General features: G+C 45.2%; 2 protein-coding genes across 3 annotated transcripts; one reads left to right on the top strand and one right to left on the bottom strand.

The window, feature by feature from the left end:
- The first annotated feature begins 246 nt into the window (after positions 1-246).
- c15h10orf53 (chromosome 15 C10orf53 homolog) lies at positions 247-1,730 on the top strand. Its single transcript, XM_060073780.1, has 3 exons — positions 247-574; positions 684-803; positions 1,042-1,730. Exons 1-3 carry the CDS (start codon positions 481-483, stop codon positions 1,104-1,106), a joined length of 279 nt encoding a protein of 92 aa, XP_059929763.1. The 5' UTR covers positions 247-480; the 3' UTR covers positions 1,107-1,730.
- On the bottom strand, positions 1,242-23,219 carry ogdhl (oxoglutarate dehydrogenase L). 2 transcript variants are annotated; one of them, XM_060073735.1, is made up of 23 exons: positions 23,081-23,219; positions 22,127-22,391; positions 21,481-21,651; positions 19,945-20,047; positions 18,570-18,685; positions 18,086-18,240; positions 17,554-17,700; positions 17,107-17,197; positions 16,722-16,901; positions 16,017-16,145; positions 15,141-15,320; positions 13,149-13,301; positions 12,461-12,563; positions 12,131-12,259; positions 11,133-11,283; positions 7,982-8,109; positions 7,219-7,397; positions 6,738-6,809; positions 5,723-5,848; positions 4,480-4,552; positions 2,946-3,109; positions 2,513-2,667; positions 1,242-2,360 (listed from the first exon to the last, which is right to left on the bottom strand). In XM_060073735.1, exons 2-23 carry the CDS (start codon positions 22,364-22,366, stop codon positions 2,237-2,239), a joined length of 3,069 nt encoding a protein of 1,022 aa, XP_059929718.1. In that variant the 5' UTR covers positions 22,367-22,391; positions 23,081-23,219; the 3' UTR covers positions 1,242-2,236. The 2 variants fall into 2 exon arrangements, with proteins under 2 accessions (XP_059929718.1, XP_059929719.1); XM_060073736.1 differs by lacking the exon at positions 23,081-23,219 and adding an exon at positions 22,843-23,059.
- Positions 23,220-23,605: the final 386 nt, after the last annotated feature.

Genomic DNA, 23,605 nt, shown 5'->3' with positions numbered 1-23,605 from the left:
GCTGCTGGAGTGCGTGGTCAACTGGGATCAGAAATAGGATTCATTCTGAAATATGATAAAAGATGGAAGCCTACTTTGTGTTACTTATGAATGATTGAGGGTCGTGAGTCTACAATCCATCATAGGAGCCGTTTGATAGAGACAAGAGTTCAAGCCGTGGACAACTGAACAGGATCCCGATGATTATGTTGGTTCATACAAGCCGCAGTGACGTCAGCTGGTCAACAACGTCCGCTCACTTCCATGGAGACGCGTATGTTTGACCAACACGTCCTCAGACAATTAAGACATCCAACCAAATAGATGCCTAAAAATGCAACCGTTTTCGTGCGTTATGGACCGTACGAGTCATGTGGACTAGTGGCATATCGCACGTTCCGTCTAGAAGGACTAGAGTGTAGTTATTCCCAAATAAATTAATTAATGCGCGATCAATGTATTCGATAATAGGCTAGTAGCCTAGGCTACCCAACCAAATAAATGCCTAAAAATGCAACCGTTAGCGTGCGTTATGGACCGTACGAGTCATGTGGACTAGTGGCATATCGCACGTTCCGTCTAGAAGGACTAGAGTGTAAGTATTTCCAAATAAATTAATTAAAGCGCGATCAATGTGTTCGATAAAAGGCTATTAGCCTACGCTACCCTAATTTTCCCTAGTTGGACTGACTTCCTGGCTAAAGCTTCCCTTTTAGCACGCGGGCATCGCTGCGTCCTCGAGGAGAGCAGAGACTGGAACACGGTGGAGATCGTGGTGCACGGGGAGTGCGTGTTCACCTGCGGCGTAAAGGACCTGCAGTTCGGTGAGTTCATAGGCTGAAGGCCCTCATGTTACCACGTCCTACTACATGACTCACAATCATTCATATCTGGCCTACGTATTGGACAATTATGATCAAACATATAATAAGATTACGACCAGAAGATCATAATCGTGAAGTGTTCACATTTATTAAACATTAAAGAAAGAATGTAATGCAGAACTAAATTGTTTGCATTGACTTTATTTACGAATGTTAACTATTTTTCCTCATTTCAAAGGTGGAGACGGGAGACTGGATCCTGTGTGCCAGAAAGCCGTTATCGCTGTGGAAAATGCTTACTGACAGCGTAGCATTAGTTTCGGGAATCAAGACCATGCATTGTAATTTTTATTTTTTTTTAAAGTAAAGTATGTTTTATATAGAGTTGTATATATATTATAGATTTTAAAGAAATATAAAGGCTTCAGACACATGGAATATGTTTCAGCATTTATTGTTATTTTCATTCAAGTTGTCATTTAATATGACTACAAAATATTTAGAATTCTACATTTCTATATTTCTTATTCCATAAACTTTCCATCACCTGTACACAACCGTGTCAATACTTAAACTTAACTTTAAAACACAATAAACAGATTGTTTTTAAGCAACTACAAAAATATGTATAGAACTATACGGTTTGTGCTTCTGTTCATTCGCAGTGCGGAGGTTTAGCTTGACAGGATACGGACGCCATTTTGATAAGTTCCGGTCGGCACAACGCTCCGTGCTCTAAGGTTTTCTGACATGACAACCATCACACAGACATACATGGACATACAGACATACACCATGTGTCCATCTTTCCCTGCCAGCTGGCTGCCGTCTTCGGGTGTAGACAGGTGTGACTCAATCCAACACTCATTCAACAGTCCGATTAGACGAGAACAAAGTAAAGACACACATACACTCAAGCAGGAAACCCGCTAGGCGTTTAAAAACATGTCTTCATTCGTTCTCGATGTCATTCTGGATGGCATTGGTCTATCTACACAACAGCAAACACAACACTTACAATTAGGATATCTAAAGGCTCAACATCGAGGCGTTGTGTGTGCTAAAGTGCCATCTATTGGGGATTGCATAAATGTTCTACAATGAGAAAAAGTTACTCGATGGAAAGTGGCAGGAAGTTAAAGGAGTAAACCACATGAAAAACGAAAAAAGGGAACAAATGATCGATCATTTGTTAATTCATTATTCCCCCTTTATAGCCTCGGAACGCCTTAAGGAAAATAAAGTGGCATTCTCATAATTATACCTTTGTAGTTTTTCATGTGGTGCATTGCTTAAATCATTATAAAGTGCTGCATAGACATCCACTAACTAACCCGTCAAAGTGCTTTGATAAATAAACGTGTGCCGACGCCATAGTCCGCCGTGAGGTCCGCCCCAACCCACGGATCCAACCCGTTCTTCTCCAGGTTCCCCTAGAACTTCCTTCCCTGGAAGACGGCGAGGTTGAACGCGGTGTCCATGAACCTCCTCAGCTCATTGAGGTGCGTGGCCTTGTTGCCAGTGGCGGGCGCGGCCGCGGGGTCGCGACCCACGTACCTGAAGGTCAACAACAAGGTCACGTATCACACTGACCCCAAACGGAACCGTCCCACCTCGATTTCGACCAATCGCATCGCAGGGGTGATGAAACTTTGAAAAATTAATATTTGTATTTTTTGGAAGTGGTGTTGGATATGCAAATTACTCACCAAATAGGTTTCTGATTGGCCACCACGGTGAGGAAGCGCGGCCGGACATAGTCATAGTAACCCATGTTCTTGTGTTCCTCCTGGCACCAGACCAGCTCGGCGTTGGAGTACCTCTCCACCTCGCTCCTCACCAGGTCGAAGGGGAACGGAGAGATCTGGAAACCAAATAGCAGCACCATCAGTGAAAAACAATCCAGCTCTCTGTTCGTTTTAAGCATTGGGGGTTATAACTGGAACCAATGGACACAATCATGGGATACACCATTTGCGCGCACACTGGGTGGTGGGGAAATTAAATGCAGAACTAAAAACAACGCATCGAGTTCCCCGCGGTTCCCAAAGATTCTAGGAGGTTTCCCCGCTGTATTAACCAATGTGGCCACTAGTCGAACAAGGTCCAGAGTACATAGTAGAAGAAGAGCTATTTAAACACCTGTTCCAGTCGGATGAGGGCCACCTCTCCCTCCAGGTTGAGGACTTTCCTCTCCCGGGCCAGTTCATAGTACACTTTCCCGGTGCAGAAGATGACTCGCTGCACCTGCTGGGGGTTTTCACTCGCTGGGCCCTCGTTGGGAATCAGCCTCTTGAACCTGGTCCCTGGACCCACCCAAGGGGTTGAATAGTGGAGCGGTGGATACGGGTTAATACGAGCGTTTGATAAGGGTTTGGAGATAAGATGTACTCTGTTGTTCCCAGCAAAGACTGGACAGTATTTGTAAAGATTTTGAAGATGTCAAATAGATTAGAAAGTGTAATAAAATAATAAAAAACTAAATTAATAATAATAATAATAAGAAAAACTACTGTCTTGTAGCTGCTGCTATGGCTGACTTGTGATAAATGAACGACCATCTTATTTGACAAAAGATACACTGAAAATATATCTATAAAAAACACAATTAAGAGTAGAAATGTAGATGCAAAAAAAAGAAAGTAAGACAGCGAAGTAGACATTACAGATACTACAGACTACATTACTGATGGTACAGACTAGATAACTGATAGTACACGCAACATTACTGATAGAACAGGCTACATTACCGATAGTACAGACTACATGACTGATAGTACAGGCTACATGACTGATAGTACGGCTACATTACTGATGGTATGGACTAAATTACTGATGGTACAGGCTACATTACTTACTGATGGTACAGGCTACATTATTTACTGATGGTACAGGCTACATTACTTACTGATGGTACAGGCTACATTACTTACTGATAGTACAGGCTACATTACTGATGGTACAGGCTACATTACTGATGGTACAGGCTACATTACTGATGGTACAGGCTACATTACTGATGGTACAGGCTACATTACTGATGGTACAGGCTACATTACTGATGGTACAGGCTACATTACTGATGGTACAGGCTACATTACTGATGGTACAGGCTACATTACTGATGGTACAGGCTACATTACTGATGGTACAGGCTACATTACTGATGGTACAGGCTACATTACTGATGGTACAGGCTACATTACTGATGGTACAGGCTACATTACTGATGGTACAGGCTACATTACTGATAGTACAGGCTACATTACCGATAGTACAGGCTACATTACCGATAGTACAGGCTACATTACCGATAGTACAGGCTACATTACCGATAGTACAGGCTACATTACCGATAGTACAGGCTACATTACCGATAGTACAGGCTACATTACCGATAGTACAGGCTACATTACCGATAGTACAGGCTACATTACTGATAGTACAGGCTACATTACTGATAGTACAGGCTACATTACTGATAGTACAGGCTACATTACTGATAGTACAGGCTACATTACTGATAGTACAGACTACATTACTGATAGTACAGGCTACATTACTGATAGTACAGGCTACATTACTGATAGTACAGACTACAATAGTGACAGGCTACATTATTGAAACGACCACATCCTTTGTGTAGTACACAAGGTTAACTCTGTAAAACCGGTACCTTTAGAGAGCTCATCAAAACTGGACCTGGCATCGGGGAGTCTCAGCAGGGACTTGGGGGTGAAAACGATCAACTGTGGAAGTTGGAACATTACTTTAAGTTTCATTTTCATTCATTTACATTGAGCATTTCGCAGACGCTTTTCTCCAAAGCGACTTACAACAAGTACATTTGTCATAAGAGGTAAAACAATATATCGCTGTCGGTACAGTAAAGATGTTCATAGAACCAAGTGCAAGTACTAACAATCGCTAGGCTTACCCAATTCCCTGTATACAGCAGTGATAGCTAGCTAATGCTACCTCATTAAGTACTACGAATAAATACAACATACAGTAAGTGCATACATTAAGTGCCATGACGTATAACATACAATAGTGGGAGGGGGAGACTGGATGGGCTATGCAGAGTCTAGGTGAACTCTGAACAGGTGAGTTTCGAGTCTTATTCGGAAGCTGGTGAGTGACTCTGCGGTCCTGACATCGGCAGGACCCATTCTGATCAACAGAATGATTCTTGTGTGCTTCGTGCTTTTGGGAGGGGAAAAAAAACCAAGAGATGGGAGGAAAAGTTTTCTTGCTTTTTTTTCTCCTTTTTTCTTTGTTGCCTCCTATATGGCACACGCTTCTACGCTGGGGAAAACGCTTTTTCTGTTAACCCTCAAATAAATAAATAAACCCACTTTGCTGCTCAACCAACCGTAGTTTCGGCTTCTCTCTCGTAGAAAAACAAACAATAATATCCCCCATTGACTCCTCTCGCTAATTTGCTAAGGAAGACGTTTTTTCACGCTCTGCAAAGCGCTGCATTCAGATACAACAGGGGAACGCTTTACACACTCACTGTGACCAGAGAAAGAGAGCAGAGTTAAAGATGTTTACTCTATGGCAACTTTTAAAAAACAACTTTCTGAAACACTTAGGAGTAGAATTGAGGTGAGAACGATTCCCTGCCCCCCAACCCCCTGCCAGTTCTTTCAAGCCATGTATAAAAATAAAAAAAAACATCATGGATAAAAAGTCATAAAATCATAAAAGAAAGAAAATAATGAGATTTAAGTAATTGTTCTAAGATAAATTAACACGAACAGCAGTTATAGTAGTAGTTACTGCAACTACAATTACAGAGCGATAAACTGACTTGCATCCAAAAATATTTGCATCAATACTTTCAATTCCAAAAAAATATTGCAATAGGTCAAATTAAATCAAGGATGAGTGAAAGAAGCTGGTGAGCTCCTTACCGGTTTCCTGAAGGGCAGCAGGACCTGCCTCCTCAGCATGTGGCAGAAGTTAGCCGGAGTGGAGCAGTTCACCACCACCCAGTTACAGTCAAACAGCTGGTGGACCTCGAAGTCTCCGCTGAACTCCTTCGTAGAACAATCAAGACCAACCAAAAGGAAAAAAACAACTTTGACACGGAATACTGGATTTGATTAGGACTTGTTAAAGACCCACTGAGGTTGTGTGTAGGCATTTTCTTATGGATGATGTATATATGTATTATTATTATTTCAAATTGTTATAAATATGTATTACGGTTTAAATAGTTGTGTATATAACTATTTATACCATAATACATAATTATTATTTTTTTTAATTAAACAATGGAAATAATTAATCTTGTTATTAATTTCAGTATGTGTTGAGAGAAGAGGGGGAAATGTATAGAGCCAGAACTTCACACATATGCAAGCCCCCCCCCCATACACACACACACACACACACACAGTCATGCTGTGCATCAAACACACGCTGGCATTGGTGTTAATCCTGGTGTGCTCCCACTAACTGCTGGATCAATATCCCATTTGTGAAACTAATCCACCAGGATGACGCTGAGACATAGAGTCAGGGTTTGGTCTTCTACTGGTCACCACTCACCCCCACACTCCCCCTGGGAGATGGGCGTGGAAATACTCATCGGCTTCAACAATGGGCCAAACATAGCATCGCATCAGCATTTCAAATGTTGTTAACGAATAAAGTCAAATCAGGAAACATTTGTGGTCTAGTGAATAAACATAACTCTTAAACGGTTAAAGGAACTAAACTAGGTTGACCCCATTGAATCAGCATACAATGTGGTGTTGTACATGCTTCAATGAAAAGGAACAACAGACTGTTTCGAACGGTGGAATCCGTTGAGTTAGGTGGACGCCGTTGAATCGTCAGTTCAATGAGCACAGCTTTGACCCCCAGTGGTCTAATGCATTGAGCTCTGGTTACTTTCCATGCGTTGGTTTCTAAGGAACGTACCGGGAAGCGGTCTGGGTCGTCTTTGCTCATCTGCAGGAAGCGCTCCGGTCTGGCCGACGAATGCTCTGGACCCTTGGGGTGGGTGGGGGGGTGGGTAGGGTGGTTTAGGAGGGGAACATCAGTGAACAACACTAGAGACCATCGTTACCTCCGGTTGATATTGTCATCGTATCAACCCCGCCCTATAAGAGATCTGTATAAACGGGGGCTAGACGAATATGCACATGAGGATAAAACATGAGATCACATTCGTCTGGTTCCCAGGCAACCCCAGTCTACCAAATGATGGTGATAGAGATAGATATATCTATACTAATTATACCAATTGTTGGTGAAATAAATAATTTGTGTCGAAGAGCAGTGCTTTTATTTAATAGAAAGGAAAACACCCAAAATACAACAATGTTATCAGTAGGAGCAGGTAATGCATTGTGAGTGACCGGTATAATACGGTTAAGTTCAGACCATTTTCATTCCTCACCATCCCCTCCATGCCGTGTGGCAGCAGCAGCACGATGCCGTTGTTGCGGACCCACTTGGCCTGTCCCGGGCTGATGAACTGGTCTATGATGCACTGGGCCGTGTTGTGGAAGTCTCCGAACTGAGCCTCCCACAGCACCAGGGCGTTGGGGCTGGCCATGGCGAAGCCCAGCTCGAACCCTGCAACCGGCAGCCAGGTCAGGCACATGCACAGAGGCGTGGCTACGCTGGCTAAGGCCACCGCCCACGCTGGCTAAGGCCACCGCCCCTTTGCCCTCATTGGCTAATGTGACGTCTGGCCCAAAACATGTTTTTACTAGTGAACAACAAGTTCATAATAATTACTTTATCGGTGTAGTTGTTACTACTTCAGATATTGTTGTGTAGCATAAATATATAGCTCTCTCTTTAAGTTTCTTCCGACAAATGTAGTTATTGTAAGTCGCTTTGGATAAAAGCGTCTGCCAAATCCCCTAAATGTAAATCTAAGCTAGTTTAGCATTAATCATTACAAATGTCTGAATTTGCTTCAGTCACTGACCCTCACAATGTCTTTGCATGGCACAGAGCCAGATAAGGAAGAAAACGCTTATTAATGTTGAAAAATCGGAATATGTGCATTTTAAAAAGATGGCAGTATATGTGTAACTTCAACCAGCCTCAAAACAAAAGCCGTTTCTTAGCTTTCATTTGTGTGATGTTTCTTATCACATGAGATAAACAGTACCTGGCTATATAGGTTTTCCGGCGGTTCTCATACTAACCCAGGACCCCGTACTCCGACAGGGAGCTGTTGCAGACCGTGTAGGGTGCCTGGTCGGACCACAGGTGGTTCATTGGAACACAGAAACGCCGGTCCACTTCCTGGTCGTGCAGGACGTGATGTCGGTGACTGGGGTAAAAACACATAAACAAAAACAATTCATTTATTATACATATTTATTGTGCATCGATAAATAATAAAAACATGAATTTGTACATCAAGTCTAGAAATATAACAACATTCACAGTTAACCTTGTGAGGCTTTTGAAATGTTAAAAGTCTTCAGTTGTACAGCAAACACTTTAATAGGAACCAGAGGACGACTGATAAGAAACTGTTCCCCATGATATCCGGTCTTTATCCTCAATATTCATCACTTGTATTCTCTGACACACTCACAGAGATGCTAGTGGTTCCTGACACACAGTCAATCCAGAGAGAGAGAGAGAGAGAGAAAGAAAATAATGATTGAGATAGAAAAGGAGTAAAAGCGAGAGAGTAAGAGAAAAAAAGAATGAAAGAGAAAAAGGGAAATAGAGAAAAGGAGAAAGAGAGAAAGAGAGCGAGATGGAATCAGGCAGTGTGAGGACATGGGGTGAACAAGAAGAGTGGCTGAGAGCACGGAGGCGAGGGTTAACCAGGCCTGCCAGCACACTCGTTTAGAGCAGGAGAGTTAGCCATCACTTCCAGCGGGATGAGACAGGGACTTAAATGGCACCTTTAACATCACTTTAATGATGTCCACACACACACACACACACACACACACACACACACACACACACACACACACACACACACACACACACACACACACACACACACACACACACACACACACACACACACACCTCGTCTGCAGCCTCCAACTTGGGGTCGAACTGGCAGCATACAATATAATAAGGATTATATTGTATGCGGTTTATAATTAAGTATTGAAGAATTGTATCAGTAATTGAAACAATCTCCATCAGTTTTTTTTCTTTCTGACCATCATTTCCCTAATTGGGACTGAAATAATGGGAGAAAGCTAATTATCAACTAACCAGGCCAGTTCCTGCATACTTGTTCTGTTTGATCGCTGCTCCACATCTGCGGGATATTTTCATTCTCTTCAAGACTTTTGAACGGAGCAAGAATCAAAAACGCAATGTGTGTTTTCTTCTCTCAATGCGCTCGTTTACTATCAAAAGGCACCGCAGCCTCTTCTCCACGACAACGGCCTCATGAACCGCGAGCCTCTCTGTCTACGTTTACATCATCCCATTCGTCTTTTCATTTTTTGCCTTACTTCCCCTTTTGTTTTTTCCTCCCCCCTCCACCATTTCTCTACCCCATCGCCTTTCTTTCGCTCTCTTTATTTCTTTCATATACAAACAAACAGCTTTCCCTTATACAGTACATACAATCACCCGTACACACACACACACACACACACACACACAGCCGCCTGGGGGCCCCATTAGTCAGAGATGGGGGGTGGGGGCGGGGGGTTTCTTGGTGTAACGCAGCCGAGCAGACTACTGAATCCATTAGTCCACGCAGTTACCTACATCACCACGACGTGAGCCGGACCCGTCAACTGTAACGCAACAATATGCTGCTCAGTTCCACCCGTCAGAGAGCGACCGCGGGGATATGGGCAAAAAATGAAAGTTCTACAAAAAAAAAAGAAAAAAAAGTCAAAAAAAAAAAAAAAAAAAGAATAGGAAAGAAAAATGTATCACTCATTTTGGTAACATTTTTACCGACTACATTTTTTACATTCTACGTCAGGGGTGAATCAAGGAGCAGGTGTAAGGGGAGGAAGGAGCTGTGAAAGATGGAGAACAGAGAGAGAGCTAAGGCCTGACACCAAATAGAAAGTGACACTGACGTGGGGAATCGTATTCGACCCGACACTAAACCCCAGTCGTGGACGTGTCGTTTTGGCTTCTCTAATACATTTTTGTCCTCCCATCTATTTACCTATTTATTTTTATTTCTTTATCGGCAGGCAGCCACTGTGTTCGTTGTCTTTATCCAGTCATACCATCACAGCAGACAACACACCAAATGGAAGCAATAGATGCTGAAGTGCGCCAGAGAAGCGGTGGCTGGCCGTTAGTTAGCTTGATATATGGGCTGCGACGCTAAGTGGAGTGCTTCCACAGAGAGAGATAGTCTGGTTTTGAAGAACTGAGGTTGGACAGATGAAACTGGCAGCGAGAGAGAGAGAGAGAGAGAGAGAGATGGAGAGACAGGGAGAAAGACCGCAGGGAAAGGAGGAGGGCTGTGTTTGATTTCTATCCCGTGTCACTTCCTTTCCTCCGCAAAATGTCGTTGTCGCTATCTTTTCCAGGACACTGATGTTGTTCGATTCCCCCTCAATCCCATTGAACTTCAAAGACGTAACAGAGTGAACCACAAGAACCACTTTGGGTTGACTTTCCAAGAATGCAAATATAACGCCTTGTGTCTGACTAAAGGGTATCGTGTTAAAGTCCAATATACCAACAGGGGAGGGCTAAATCTCATGGGTGACATAAGGGGCTTCTTTGACAACTTGAGCTGCAGTTTACTCCAATGCGCATGCTTAGCGTCCATTCATTGAACACTGGCTAAACTGGGCAGGAAGCAACCAAAATGCTTTAAAAAGGGATAGGCTATAGTCTGAGGGAAATCAAATGTTGTCCATAACAGCATCCAGACAAACAAAATATGGGTGACACCCTAATGTACCCTAATGTCATGTGCTGTGAATCTTTGAGGCAAACTTGCCATCGTTCAAGAGAGACCTTTAGTCCCATCCCCGTTGTTTGCTATTGGTTCGGTTTAGGTAGGAGATATTTTTTTCTCTTTTTGAGTGTAGGAACCAATCAAGCAAAGACCAAACAGATAAATAACTTTTATGATCGCTCTCACCACCCAGGGAGTCATCACACACTCCCTGGGGTATGATTGTAGCGGTTGTTGTCGTCCACGCACAATTTGAGGCTAAGCAGAGTTTTAAATCAAGCACAGAGCCGGTGAGGTTTACTTTCCACCCCTTGGAATCATACCAGTGAAATACTAAACGTTTTGATCTGTTCAGTCCGTAACGCCGTGCTAAAAGCGCCACAGAGTTGGGGTTCATTGTAGCAGTGTTGGGGGGGGGGGGGGGGTCTCCTCACCTGAAGGTGCCCCTCTCCACGTCCTGCCCGCTGAGCCTCACGTGGACCCCCTCCTGGAGCAGGGACCCGAACGCCATGTACTCCCCCAGGGCCCAGTCCATCTGACGGGCCTTCACCAGCTCAGACCGGCCCCGCAGGATCCGCGACACCCCTGGGACAGACACACACATACTGCATGTAGACACACTTCACACACAGTCACAGCAGACTGACACACACTTGTCTAAAACTTAGTTGCAGATACACACAAGCACTTCCATAAATGAATGTGCAACACACACACACACACACACACACACACACACACACACACACACACACACACACACACACACACACACACACACACACACACACACACACACACACACACACACACACACACACACACACACACTCTCTAACGTGACAGGACGAACAGGGCGTCATACAAGAAAGGTCAATAACAGCAGCGATGAGTCTGTCAGAAGGTAAAAGCCAGCGGGCCGTGGCGCTGCGAGGTAGATAAGCAGTGGTGGAGCTCTGAGGAGGAGCCTGGCCAGGTGCCGGGCCAGATGTGCGGGTCGCAGAGCGGCTACAGGGGACGGATGGGCTGTTCACAGGTGATGCTTTTAATTGGCTCTCCGAAGAGCTCCGCGCTACAGTTATGGTAATGTCAAGCCAATAAACAAGACAGACTGTGGGAAGGTTCGGGTCGTTGAGAAATGAACATCGGGTGACCCAAACAGGGCTGGGGGAGCTTTCGGCAGTTCAGAGTTCAGAATAGGAACCACCATGTGGTCGATGGCCAGGCAGGCTAACGCATACAAAAGATGTTATATTTTAGATTGAAAAGAATTAAAACACAACAATACAAGAAATACATCCATCTACTGTATACATAAGACAAACTTTTTAAATAAGTTAAGTATGAAAAGTGTAACTTTTTATTAAAAACATGAACGGCGATAAGGTGTGGACTGAGAGTGGGGGGGGGGGGGGGGGGGGGGGGGGCTCACCGGGGTGGAGGTTGAAGCCCTCCAGAGGGACGGAGCTGGCGGTGAGGCCGATGTGCTGCAGCACCCCCTCCTCCAGGCCCGTGGGGGGGCAGCTCATGCTCTTCGGCTCCCCTTCGGCCGTGAAGAAATCTGCCCCCAGATCACAACGGGAGGGACTCAAACCAAAGGTTGACATCAATTATGCAATGATTCAATTTACGGAGCCTTTTATCCAAAGTGACTTGGGCTTAAGAGTATGGACATCGGGGCTCAAACCCAGAACCCTTTTTGCTGAGAGTGTGACTAACACCTGTCCCCTGATGGAGCAGGTATTGCAGGGTTTCTGGATACCTGGCCAGGGTGAGTCCAGCCAATGGCGGATGTGAGATATCTTTTCATCTTTGGAGCTGGTGTACGCCTCCTCGCAGATCTTGTCATACTTGGCTACTTCCTCCTGAAAAGAGATATTGTATGTTTAGAACCACTACATACAATGAACATTACCAGAGGTGCGAGCTCAGGTGTGTCTGTGTGTTTGTGTGTGTGTGCTTGACATGATGGTACAAGGGAGGGGGATAAGGAGAAATGAAGAAATAAACTAAAACCTAGGAAGGGAACTGAGCTGAGAAGAGACAGCTCAAACTGTAACAAATTGGACACTCTTCAGCAACACGCCGTATTTCTTTGCAACGGCCTCCATTCATCTAAATAAAAAATGATTGACTCCGGCGATGTGGCCCCCGCTTCTAAGGAAGCAAACCGCCGCATCTCCGAGCGGTCGCGTCTGCTAGCTCTACCATCGGGTGGGAAGGGGGTGGGCGAAGGAACAGAGCGGGAGGCAGTAAATCTAAGACTGGACCGGCGCTTTGCTGTGTCAACACAGCTACGAGAACGACAGGGTAATATTTAAACTGAATTTAATGTGCTTAGTTCAGCAGAGCGAGCTGCTAATAAACTGCGTCGGGACACCGCGGCGACGGCGGTTGTAGCTTTTAAACAATCTACGACGTGAAAGTGGGCGGGAAAACTGGGCGGGAACCTCGAACTCCTGCAGCGTGACCACGCCCTCGGAGATGAGCTTGTCCGAGTACTTCTTCAGCACGTCCTCCTGCCGGCGGATCTGCTTGTACATCAGCGGCTGGGTGAACATGGGCTCGTCCATCTCGTTGTGGCCGAAGCGTCGGTAGCTCACCTGGAAGCAGACGGAGTGGAGCCGTCAACAGAATGCCGTTTAATAAGGTACCAGGGTTTAATAAGGTACCAGGGTTTAATAAGGTACCAGGGTTTAATAAGGTACCAGGGTTTAATAAGGCACCAGGGTTTAATAAGGTACCAGGGTTTAATAAGGTACCAGGGTTTAATAAGGTACCAGGGTTTAATAAGGTACCAGGGTTTAATAAGGTACCAGGGTTTAATAAGGTACCAGGGTTTAATAAGGTACCAGGGTTTAATAAGGTACCAGGGTTTAATAAGGTACCAGGGTTTAATAAGGTACCAGGGTTTAATAAGGTACCAGGGTTTAATAAGGTACCAGGGTTTAATAAGGTACCAGGGTTTAATAAGGTACCAGGGTTTAATAAGGTACCAGGGTTTAATAAGGTACCAGGGTTTAATAAGGTACCAGGGTTTAATAAGGTACCAGGGTTTAATAAGGTACCAGGGTTTAATAAGGTACCAGGGTTTAATAAGGTACCAGGGTTTAATAAGGTACCAGGGTTTAATAAGGTACCAGGGTTTAATAAGGTACCAGGGTTTAATAAGGTACCAGGGTTTAATAAGGTACCAGGGTTTAATAAGGTACCAGGGTTTAATAAGGTACCAGGGTTTAATAAGGTACCAGGGTTTAATAAGGTACCAGGGTTTAATAAGGTACCAGGGTTTAATAAGGTACCAGGGTTTAATAAGGTACCAGGGTTTCCCACAGCACTTTACAGCTCAGGCGGTCGCCTAAGCAACACACGCCTGCCGCTTTAACACTGTGATTATGAAAGGTTCCGTCCACAGAATGTCAACATTCTGTCAGAAATTACTTACTTTAACTTCAATTACGCTTGCAATACGTGACTGCCTCATTACAATTGTACCAATTAACTGCCTGTTTACAATTTCCTAATCTGTGGTGTTAGTTGTAGGTCTAAGTTTCATATTCAACCAACACTGAGGGAGTCAATAAAACTCCCTCATTACTCCCACTACATTTTGGTACATTTGTTATGAATGATAATGTTCTATTTGATAATCTCATTAAACTTCAATTGGATTGGATTTAAAATAGAATTATAAAAGTGTGATTAATCGCAAGTTAACTGACCAATACTATTGTCCAGGGAAACAATTTTTAGATCTTTCCTTCCGAACGGAGACACACACAATCCATTTCCACATGCCGTATCCTGCTACATTACCTTGATAACGCCCAGACTAATCACACCCCCCCTCAGACCTAGACACCCCCATCCTCCCCCAGGCCATCGGGCTGAACCAGGGCCTACCAGGTCGATATGAACCAGGGCCTACCAGGTCGATATGAACCAGGGCCTACCAGGTCGATATGAACCAGGGCCTACCAGGTCGATATGAACCAGGGCCTACCAGGTCGATATGAACCAGGGCCTACCAGGTCGATATGAACCAGGGCCTACCAGGTCGATATGAACCAGGGCCTACCAGGTCGATATGAACCAGGGCCTACCAGGTCGATATGAACCAGGGCCTACCAGGTCGATATGAACCAGGGCCTACCAGGTCGATATGAACCAGGGCCTACCAGGTCGATGACCACGTCCTTGTGGAAGGTGAACCAGGGCCTACCAGGTCGATGACCACGTCCTTGTGGAAGGTGAACCAGGGCCTACCAGGTCGATGACCACGTCCTTGTGGAAGGTGAACCAGGGCCTACCAGGTCGATGACCACGTCCTTGTGGAAGGTGAACCAGGGCCTACCAGGTCGATGACCACGTCCTTGTGGAAGGTGAACCAGGGCCTACCAGGTCGATGACCACGTCCTTGTGGAAGGTGAACCAGGGCCTACCAGGTCGATGACCACGTCCTTGTGGAAGGTGCTGCGCCACTCCGCGGCCACACGGCACACGTGCATGACGGCCTCGGGGTCGTCGGCGTTCACGTGGAAGATGGGCGCGTTGACCACCCGGGCCACGTCGGTCGGGTAGGGGGAGGAGCGTGCCACGCGGGGGTCCGTGGTGAAGCCGATCTGAAGGGGACACGGACAGTGACAGTCCGTACTATGAGAATAAGCGGTAGATCAAATAAAAAGGATTACATTAAAAAGCTCATTCATAAAATCAATCCCATCATTCCCAGCAGGGCTGCAGCGATTGGTCGATTCATCGGTGAGTCGATTGAAATAAAAAGGTATCAAATCTGATTTTGGGATTGGATTAATTGTTTCGGTTTATTTAGTTCACGTAAGAAACATTTGCTGCTTTATGTAGCAGTTCATTTCAAATATGTACTTCATGGAACGTTATAGAAGAAATATGCCTGTTTTTTTCTGATATAACTTGACTAACGTGTGATGGCATTTGCTATTATTAATGACAAATTACAGACTAAACATTTAATCTATGAATTGAAAATAATTGTTGGATTAATCGACAATGTTGATCATTAGCAGCAGCCCAGTCATCTCGACCACCTTCATCACAAGTAACATCATCATCCTCATCACCATCGCAAGTACCATCATCAGCACCACCTCCACGATGACTAGCATCATCAGCACCACCAACACCCCCATTATAGCCACAAAATCCCCATTCTACTACCACCAACAGGACCGTTATCACCATCAACAACACCATCACCACCACCACCACCACCACCACCACCACCATCTTTTCTTAGACAGAGTACCAGCCGTCTCCCAAAGGGTCCCCCTTTTCCATACCTGATTGTTGACGACGACATGGATCGTACCATGTGTGGTGTACGAGGGGAGTTCGCTGAGGTGGAAGGTCTCGTATACGACTCCCTGTCCAGCGAAGGCAGCGTCTCCGTGGATCAAAATGGACATGACCTGTGACCGGAGAAAAGGCACCACATCCATTTTCAGTTCTGATATTTGACTATTTTGCAGACGCTGTCATCCGCCGCAGCGTACAGTGAATTCAGAGCCATGTCACCAAGAAGCAGCAGCTAGGGGTGAGGGGTCTAGCTCAAGGGTGCCCCGAGGGTTAAGCTGTGGACCTTTGACCTTTGATCAGTATCAAGTCCAAGTTTCAAGTTTCAAATAAACCAATAAAATAAAATGGCTGTTCTGTAGCCCAGCTATAAACTTGTAAAAAAAGAATGAGTTCATATATAGTAGACGTTTATATATATTGTTGTATTTGTGTATAATTATTCTACACGGATGTTAAGTTCAAAACATTTCAAAGGATCAAAGTCAGTTCACAGGCGAGTATTTCACCGTGAAACATTAACACAGCGAGAGAATGTGTGTCAAAACAACAGAAAGGGACAAGAGTTAAATATTAAAAACACATTCCAATCTTCCATTCAAGGTAGAAGGTGGAAGCCCCTCTGCATTTACATGTAGGGCCTTGAGCAGATAATTTTATCCAAAGCGACTCACAACAAGTGTCGCCCCTACCTTCTTCCCCTGGGAGTCCCCCCGGTAGAACTGCTCCGCCTTGGCCTTGCCCTGCACAACGGGGTCCACGGCCTCCAGGTGGGACGGGTTGGCCATCAGGGACAGAGTCAGGGTCTTGTCCGTCTCCCGGTTGATCCTCTCGTGGTACATCCCCAGGTGGTACTTGACGTCCCCTGAACCCTGACCACACACACGCAAAAACACACACGCACACACAGACAGACATAAACACAAGTGATGGAATGGATTCTACATGGGTGTACTGTTTGACACACACACACACACACACACACACACACACACACACACACACACACACACACACACACACACACACACACACACACACACACACACACACACACACACACACACACACACACACCTCGTCTGCAGCCTCCAACTTGGGGTCGAACTGGCAGAAGATCTGGTTCAGTTCCTTGCGAATCACGTTGGCCAGGACATTCAAACGACCCCTGGCAGAAGAGAAACGTTTCTATTTATTTTCACATAAGTGACATCAGAGGTTCATCGTCATAACATTGGTATAAGGTACATTTTAAGTTTCTTTATTTTTTTTCATTTTTTTTCCAAGGACAGGGAAATTCTGGACAATTTTACAATGAAGATATATTTGATATATGTATATTTTTATAGCATTATTAGTAAGTGTACATAAGTCATTATTCAAAGCAGGATTAATTAGGATTTAAAAATACACATCAAGGCGATCTTGATTATGAATTCGGCATTTTTCTCTGAACGCCATATGATCAAACAACATATTTATAGAAAGATATACTATACAAGGTTTTTCAAAACAGTCCAATACCGATGAGGCATCCCCATGATGATGCTGTCGATGCCAGCAGCGCTGGAACTGTCTATGATCATCTTAAGAGCGGGAATGAGGACCTCGCATCCCTCCAGACCAAACCGCTTCTCCGATGACCACTTCCTGGCCAGGAAGTCCTCAAACCTACATAGGAAAGCCCATTAGCTCCGGTAGCTGTACCTGCCCAGTGCCCACCTGTAGGCACCCTTGCCCAACCCTACCTGCTTTTTAATGGTATGTGTATCTGTATTCACTGTAGGACACTTTGTATAAAACCCTTTCAGCACATTGCACTCCTAACCATCTCTGGTAGGAGGGATCTTCCACTCTGCGTTCCTTCTCAAGGTTTCTTCCCTGATTAGGAGTGCTACCTTGCTCTTTTGGGGGATAGTGTTAGGGGGGAGGTGTCATAAAATGTGTCTCGTGAGCCATTTGAGACTGTCCCTGTGATTCAGGGCCAACTATACCGATACTGATATATTTTGATAATGATGCCAATTCCAAACAAATAAAATGGAGGTGTTCTTGCCGTGTGGATCTGACCAGGCGGGCCAGCAGGGTCCTCTTCTCGGCGCTGGTGAAGTGCATGGCTCCGGGGGGCTCGAACTTCCCCCGGATCCACTGGCACTGCTCCACGCTGTTGATGAACATGAACTCCACGCCCACGTGGCCACAGTACGACGTCTGGGAGAGACCAAGAGACCCCACGATAAAACGTCAAACAGACTCAACGCTGTCCAGCCTGTCCCGAACAGTACTGACCGAACAGGAGAAGTACACTCTTTCTCATCCATCCGACTCCACTGGATCAAGCTCCTAACTATTATTATGAGTGGGCAGGGTAACTTAGTGGCCAGGGTTTTCAACCAAAAGGGTATGCACACTCCGAGCTTCCCAAGGCTTATAAGCATCTGTGAGCCAGCTGCATACCCTGCACCAGATAACATGCATCATTCTGAACCCTTACTGGGAGTCACTCAGGCAGGTAGACTATCATGGATAACCAACTGTACCTCCAGCCTGCGGATGATCTCCCTCAGGGGCAGAGTGGTGGCCCCTCCCCCGATGAAGGTGGTGAAGGGCAGCCGGAAGGTCTTGTCCAGGTCGCTCTCATCCAGACCGTAGAACCCTTTAACACAGGCCTCAGGTCAGTGGGGTTACAAGAGAGATGTGGCCAGGTTATCTCTGAGACAGCGTAACTTCTGTCGGTATCCATCACTGAACAAGGTGATCTTTTGATATTTAGCCAACCCCAACGCTTGTCAAGTTGAACACTAGTCAGTAAAAGTGAGAGTAAACCGTACATGAAAGGAATGCAGGATTATATTTAGACCTAAATATAAATTAATTGAATCTCAACCATGATCTTAATTAACTTAAGTGAACAACCATAGCAACAAATAAATCAAAGTAGGTAAATGTGTTGTTAAGACGAGCTGGCGGAGGCAGTGGCTTCTACCTCAGCTTAGCATCTCCTGACCACCACAGGCTACCTGGAGGGTGAGGGGGGGGGGGGGGACTGCATGAGCTCAAATACTACCAGCAACACAAGAGGAGACAGGTGCAAATCACATTACAAACGCAGGATAGAGAAAAGCAAGGATAGACTTGCATGTCCAATCAGGAGGACAATAGATGGAGAGGGCCGACATAACCAACATTACCAACTAACATTACCTGTCACTGTAGGAAGCGGTGTATCTGCTTAAGACGATACAGATCGCGCTACGGTATATCCTGGCCAGACAAGCATCCCTGATAACAAGTAGTGAACACAGCTGCAAATCCCCCCCCCCCCCCCCTTTGCTTATCTCGTCTCTCTTCTTCTATGGGGACTGTTACGGCCAACCAGAGGCTGTTTGCCTGTTTTACATCCGCTCATCCTCAAGGCCGCTAAATGAATTGGGAGCGCAACGAGCAGCGTGGCTCTCGGATGAATGGCAGCATTACACAGCGGCCTTTGAGAACGCAGAGTTGTCGTGAAATGGTGATGTTGGTTTTTATGGTTCTGAGAGAATCCAAGCCCAGCGAAGAATGACTACAAAAGGGCGAGTTATTTATTGGAGGCGGGACTAGGATAAAAAACGATGTGTTGTTTATAGATTCAAGTTTGTCAATTCTAAGTGCTTTTGTATAAAAGTAAACCATTTAAAGAATCGAATTGGACAATGAAAAGTAAAACGCCACAGTGAGTTCTAAAGTCATCGCAGTAAGTTCATCGCAGTAAAACATCGTAGTAAGATCTTAAGTCATAAAGGCAACAAAAAAGCAAAAGTGAATACTGTAAACAGTAGGTACCTCTTTATCACCACTATTATCCGGCCCTGTTCGCAGCCTGCTTGAGGCAGCATATCATTTTGGTTAATAAAGAGGGGGGGTTTTATTTACCCAGTTTGTCGATTGTGGTGATCAGGTCGGACGGCACAAAGCAGTCCAAGTCAGCTTCCAGAATTCCCAGTGGGTCTAACTGGGCGACGTGGTGTCCACGGATCTACAGGAAGAGATAAGACACATGAGGGTGGGGTACGGAGGAGTAAGGGTGGTGGTGGGGAGGGCAGTGGTGGTGGCGATGTCGAGGATGATGGAGATGGTTGTGGTAGAAGAAGGGACGATGCTGGCTGTAGTCAGGATAGCCGGTGATGACGGTTGAGGTTGTGATGGTGGTAGTAGTGAGAATAGGTATTGGTGATGGTAGTAGAGATGATAACGACGTTGATGGTGGTAGAAGTGATGGTATTGATGGGGGTGATGGTAGGAGTGATAATAGTGGTGCTGTTGGTAGGAGTGATAGTGGGGGTGGTGGTGCTGATGATATAGATGCTGTTGTTGGGACTAAGTGACAGGTTAGAGAACAGCAAAGCCACTACTGTGTGGTAAGCAGAATTAGATACGAGGGGAATCAGAGTGAATGTGAGGAGCAGGTCATTCTGACGACACAGAGGAAAATCCCTTTGGGAGTTCCCTTAAACACACACACACACACACACACACACACACACACACACACACACACACACACACACACACACACACACACACACACACACACACACACACACACACACACACACACACACACACACACACACACTTCCCCCAAGGTTTGTAGTGAGTAGGGAATAAGAAGATGTCATTGCCAAAAGACAGAATTTAATAAATCCCTGGGATAGTTCCTCTAATTAATGTGAGGGCGAAGGGAAATGCTACCACCTGTTTTGCTCAAGTAGTCTCTTTGATATTTCCATTTTCAAAAAGCTACTCGCTATGTAGGTTACAGTTAATCTTGCAATTAGCATAACCTCATGCAGTGACAAACAAATTGTGTATTCCTTTTAATAAGCGCTGGCAAGCAGTGCAAACAGCTTCACTAGCCCTACCAAGGGCCCTGACAAGTCAATTCCACATATTGGTTTTTGACAGGTTTTAAATAAAAACACAAACGCACCACTAAAGGGTAACAAATGAGATGAACAAATTAAGAATAAATGCAACCCAGACATGCAACATTTGACCTGGGGTGAATGAAACTGTGAACATAACCACAGCTGTAATTAAAGCAAAACAAAAAACAACACCCTTTGAGAAATGTACATTTATCAATTGCGATGACACACATTCCCCTCTGTGTGTGCGTGTGCGTGTGTGTATATACTGTATATATGCAAGTCTGTTTGTATGTGAGTAAGTCTGTTTGTGTGTGAGTGAGTCTGTTTGAATGTGTGTGGGAGTCTGTTTGTGTGGGAGTCTGTTCGTATTAGGGTGAGTGTGAGTGAGTGAGTCTGTTTGCGAGTGAGTGAGTGAGTGAGTGAGTGAGTGAGTGAGTGAGTGAGTGAGGGAGTGAGTGAGGGAGTGAGTGAGGGAGTGAGGGAGGGAGTGAGGGAGGGAGTGAGGGAGTGAGTCTGGTTGCGAGTGAGTGAGTCTGACCTGGTAGGCTCTTATGAGGGTGTGCACAGCCAGGTGATCCTCCACCACCTTGCGGGCCATGCTGGGAGTCTGGTGGCCAGCACGGCCCTGCAGCAGGGCAGAGGGGGGGCCCTCCACTCCCCCGTCGGACACAGCCCCAGCCTGGGCGTGGCGGAAGAACGTGTCCCAGGACTATAGGAACCAGAACGGATCAAGTGTCAACACTCCTTACAAGAGCGCGTAACAACAATGATGTGAAAGGACGTCAATGGATAACTCATGAAAGGGCGTTCTTTCACCTTTCCTAATTGTTGGTACTCAAGTACAAGTAATACAGTTATTGAGAGTATTTAACAATATCATCTAATAACTCTGGCGCCAGTTAAGGCTCACGCTAACATCGCATCTTCATTTCCCCAGGCCTTGAAGTAACACTACTGAGACAAATATTTATTAGTACCGCTCACCATGTATTCTCCCATCAAGGTAAGATCATGTTTAGGTAGGCCTGTCCTACTGTTTCACAGAGCAATTTGGGTGAGATAGTCATCAATAATCATAATATATATGAATACTTATTAATAATAATGATAAAAGGAAACACTTGTTTGAACAAGAGCGTTCAAAGGATGAATAACAGGACACACATTTAGGACATCATCATCACCTCGTGGACATTTGTGGGATCCTCCAACCAGGCGAAGTACATTTCCTCCACATAGCTTGAGCTTGAGCTGCTGCTGCTGTTCACAGCGGTGGGAGCCGAAGGCCCAGCAAAGCAGCTCCTAGCCGACCCTGCCAACACAGATCGGCAGGCCGGACCCCCTCCACCTCCTCCCCCGGGCAGCAGCAGGCACTGCCAGCCTCTACTCCTCAGGATACCTGCTAATGCACGGAACTGACTCATGGCAGGCTAGTCGCAGTTGTTGGCTCTGCATGGAACAGATGTAGGATAGGTTTAGGGGATAGAGGGTCAAGTTCTTCTGATAGCGAATGTTTGAGATGGGGGTTCTTAAGTGTTTCGCAAGGTTGGGCTGGCTAGCTACACATTGCTAGAGGCTCCTAGAGCTATGCTGCCCTCAAATCAGTATTCCTTGGCTTTTCTTCCAAGATACGGGCCTAGTCCAAAATAAGTATTAATTGGTGACCTGGCTTTATGTATTTGCACATCAAGGATGCGCAAAGGTCGCTGTTGCATTGGAGTTCAATGCGTTACAAATATTTATTTAGGAACTACGATCTTGCACGACAGGAAAGTTGCCAGCGATCTGTGAGCGATGCAACTATATCCTAAATAAGACGCGTGGCCGCAAATGAGACATGTGGTTTTGTAGCCAACATAGCCCATAGACTAGTCCAATACATGCAATGATGGCTTCTCACCTTTGCGATAGACGATTCATGCAGAATAGTTGCTAGACCCTACATCAATGCAATGTTACTGCTGTTCGACTCTCTAGGTCTGTGGAATTGGACCACTGCACTAATCCCTCAACGTCAAAACAAATCCGTATTGGATAAGCTTCACTCTATCTTGTGCCAGTGAAAAAAGGGCGCACGATATACGAGAGCAACCGCATCATCTGTGCCCTTTTTTCATTCCTTGATCGATTGTATTTACCTTAATGTTACCAGCCCAACGTGCTGTTTGACTCTTTATTCATCGTCTCGTTACTAGGAGATATACAACACTAGAAGGAGGACAGGTTGGCAAAGAAGGCGACACGAATAGCGTCGGCGCGACACGCCCCCCGTGTGGTCAGGTGATGCCGCCTCTGCAGAGCGCATGAAGACACCGCGCTCTGGTTCACCTGGACGGACGTCCAGGTAACAAACCAAACAGAAGGACGAGTAAGCCCCTTTACGTTTATATAGATATTGAACAATTACTTAACATAAGCTGCATGCAGCTTTGCAAAGACAACACAGTATATTTACTATGCAATTAAATGAATAACAATACATTACACGTGCAATGTTATATATAATCAAATATATAATTAAGCTCTTAATACTATCCAGATTCTTTGCAAATAATTTCAATATGCATTGCTATATTTATGCAAGTCCTAAATGTTAATGGCACAAAATAACATCACTGTGTAAATAGTAGGCTAATGATTTCTGGTCATAATCGACATTCTAT

This window comes from Gadus macrocephalus, chromosome 15, assembly GCF_031168955.1.
Source record: "Gadus macrocephalus chromosome 15, ASM3116895v1".
NCBI lineage: Eukaryota > Metazoa > Chordata > Actinopteri > Gadiformes > Gadidae > Gadus > Gadus macrocephalus.
This window is presented reverse-complemented; position numbering and strand designations above follow the sequence as displayed.

Excerpts from the sequence above, each read along its gene's own strand:
- c15h10orf53 (XM_060073780.1), top strand. The coding sequence starts at position 481 with ATGCCTAAAAATGCAACCGTTAGCGTGCGTTATGGACCGTACGAGTCA. Across the intron at positions 575-683 it reads CCGTCTAGAAGGACTAGAGT|CTTCCCTTTTAGCACGCGGG; the intron begins GTAAGTATTTCC and ends TCCTGGCTAAAG. Across the intron at positions 804-1,041 it reads CGTAAAGGACCTGCAGTTCG|GTGGAGACGGGAGACTGGAT; the intron begins GTGAGTTCATAG and ends CTCATTTCAAAG.
- ogdhl (XM_060073735.1), bottom strand. The coding sequence starts at position 22,366 with ATGAGTCAGTTCCGTGCATTAGCAGGTATCCTGAGGAGTAGAGGCTGG. Across the intron at positions 16,902-17,106 it reads AGTTGGAGGCTGCAGACGAG|GGTTCAGGGGACGTCAAGTA; the intron begins GTGTGTGTGTGT and ends GTGTGTGGTCAG. Across the intron at positions 4,553-5,722 it reads TGCTGCCCTTCAGGAAACCG|TTGATCGTTTTCACCCCCAA; the intron begins GTAAGGAGCTCA and ends CAACTTCCACAG.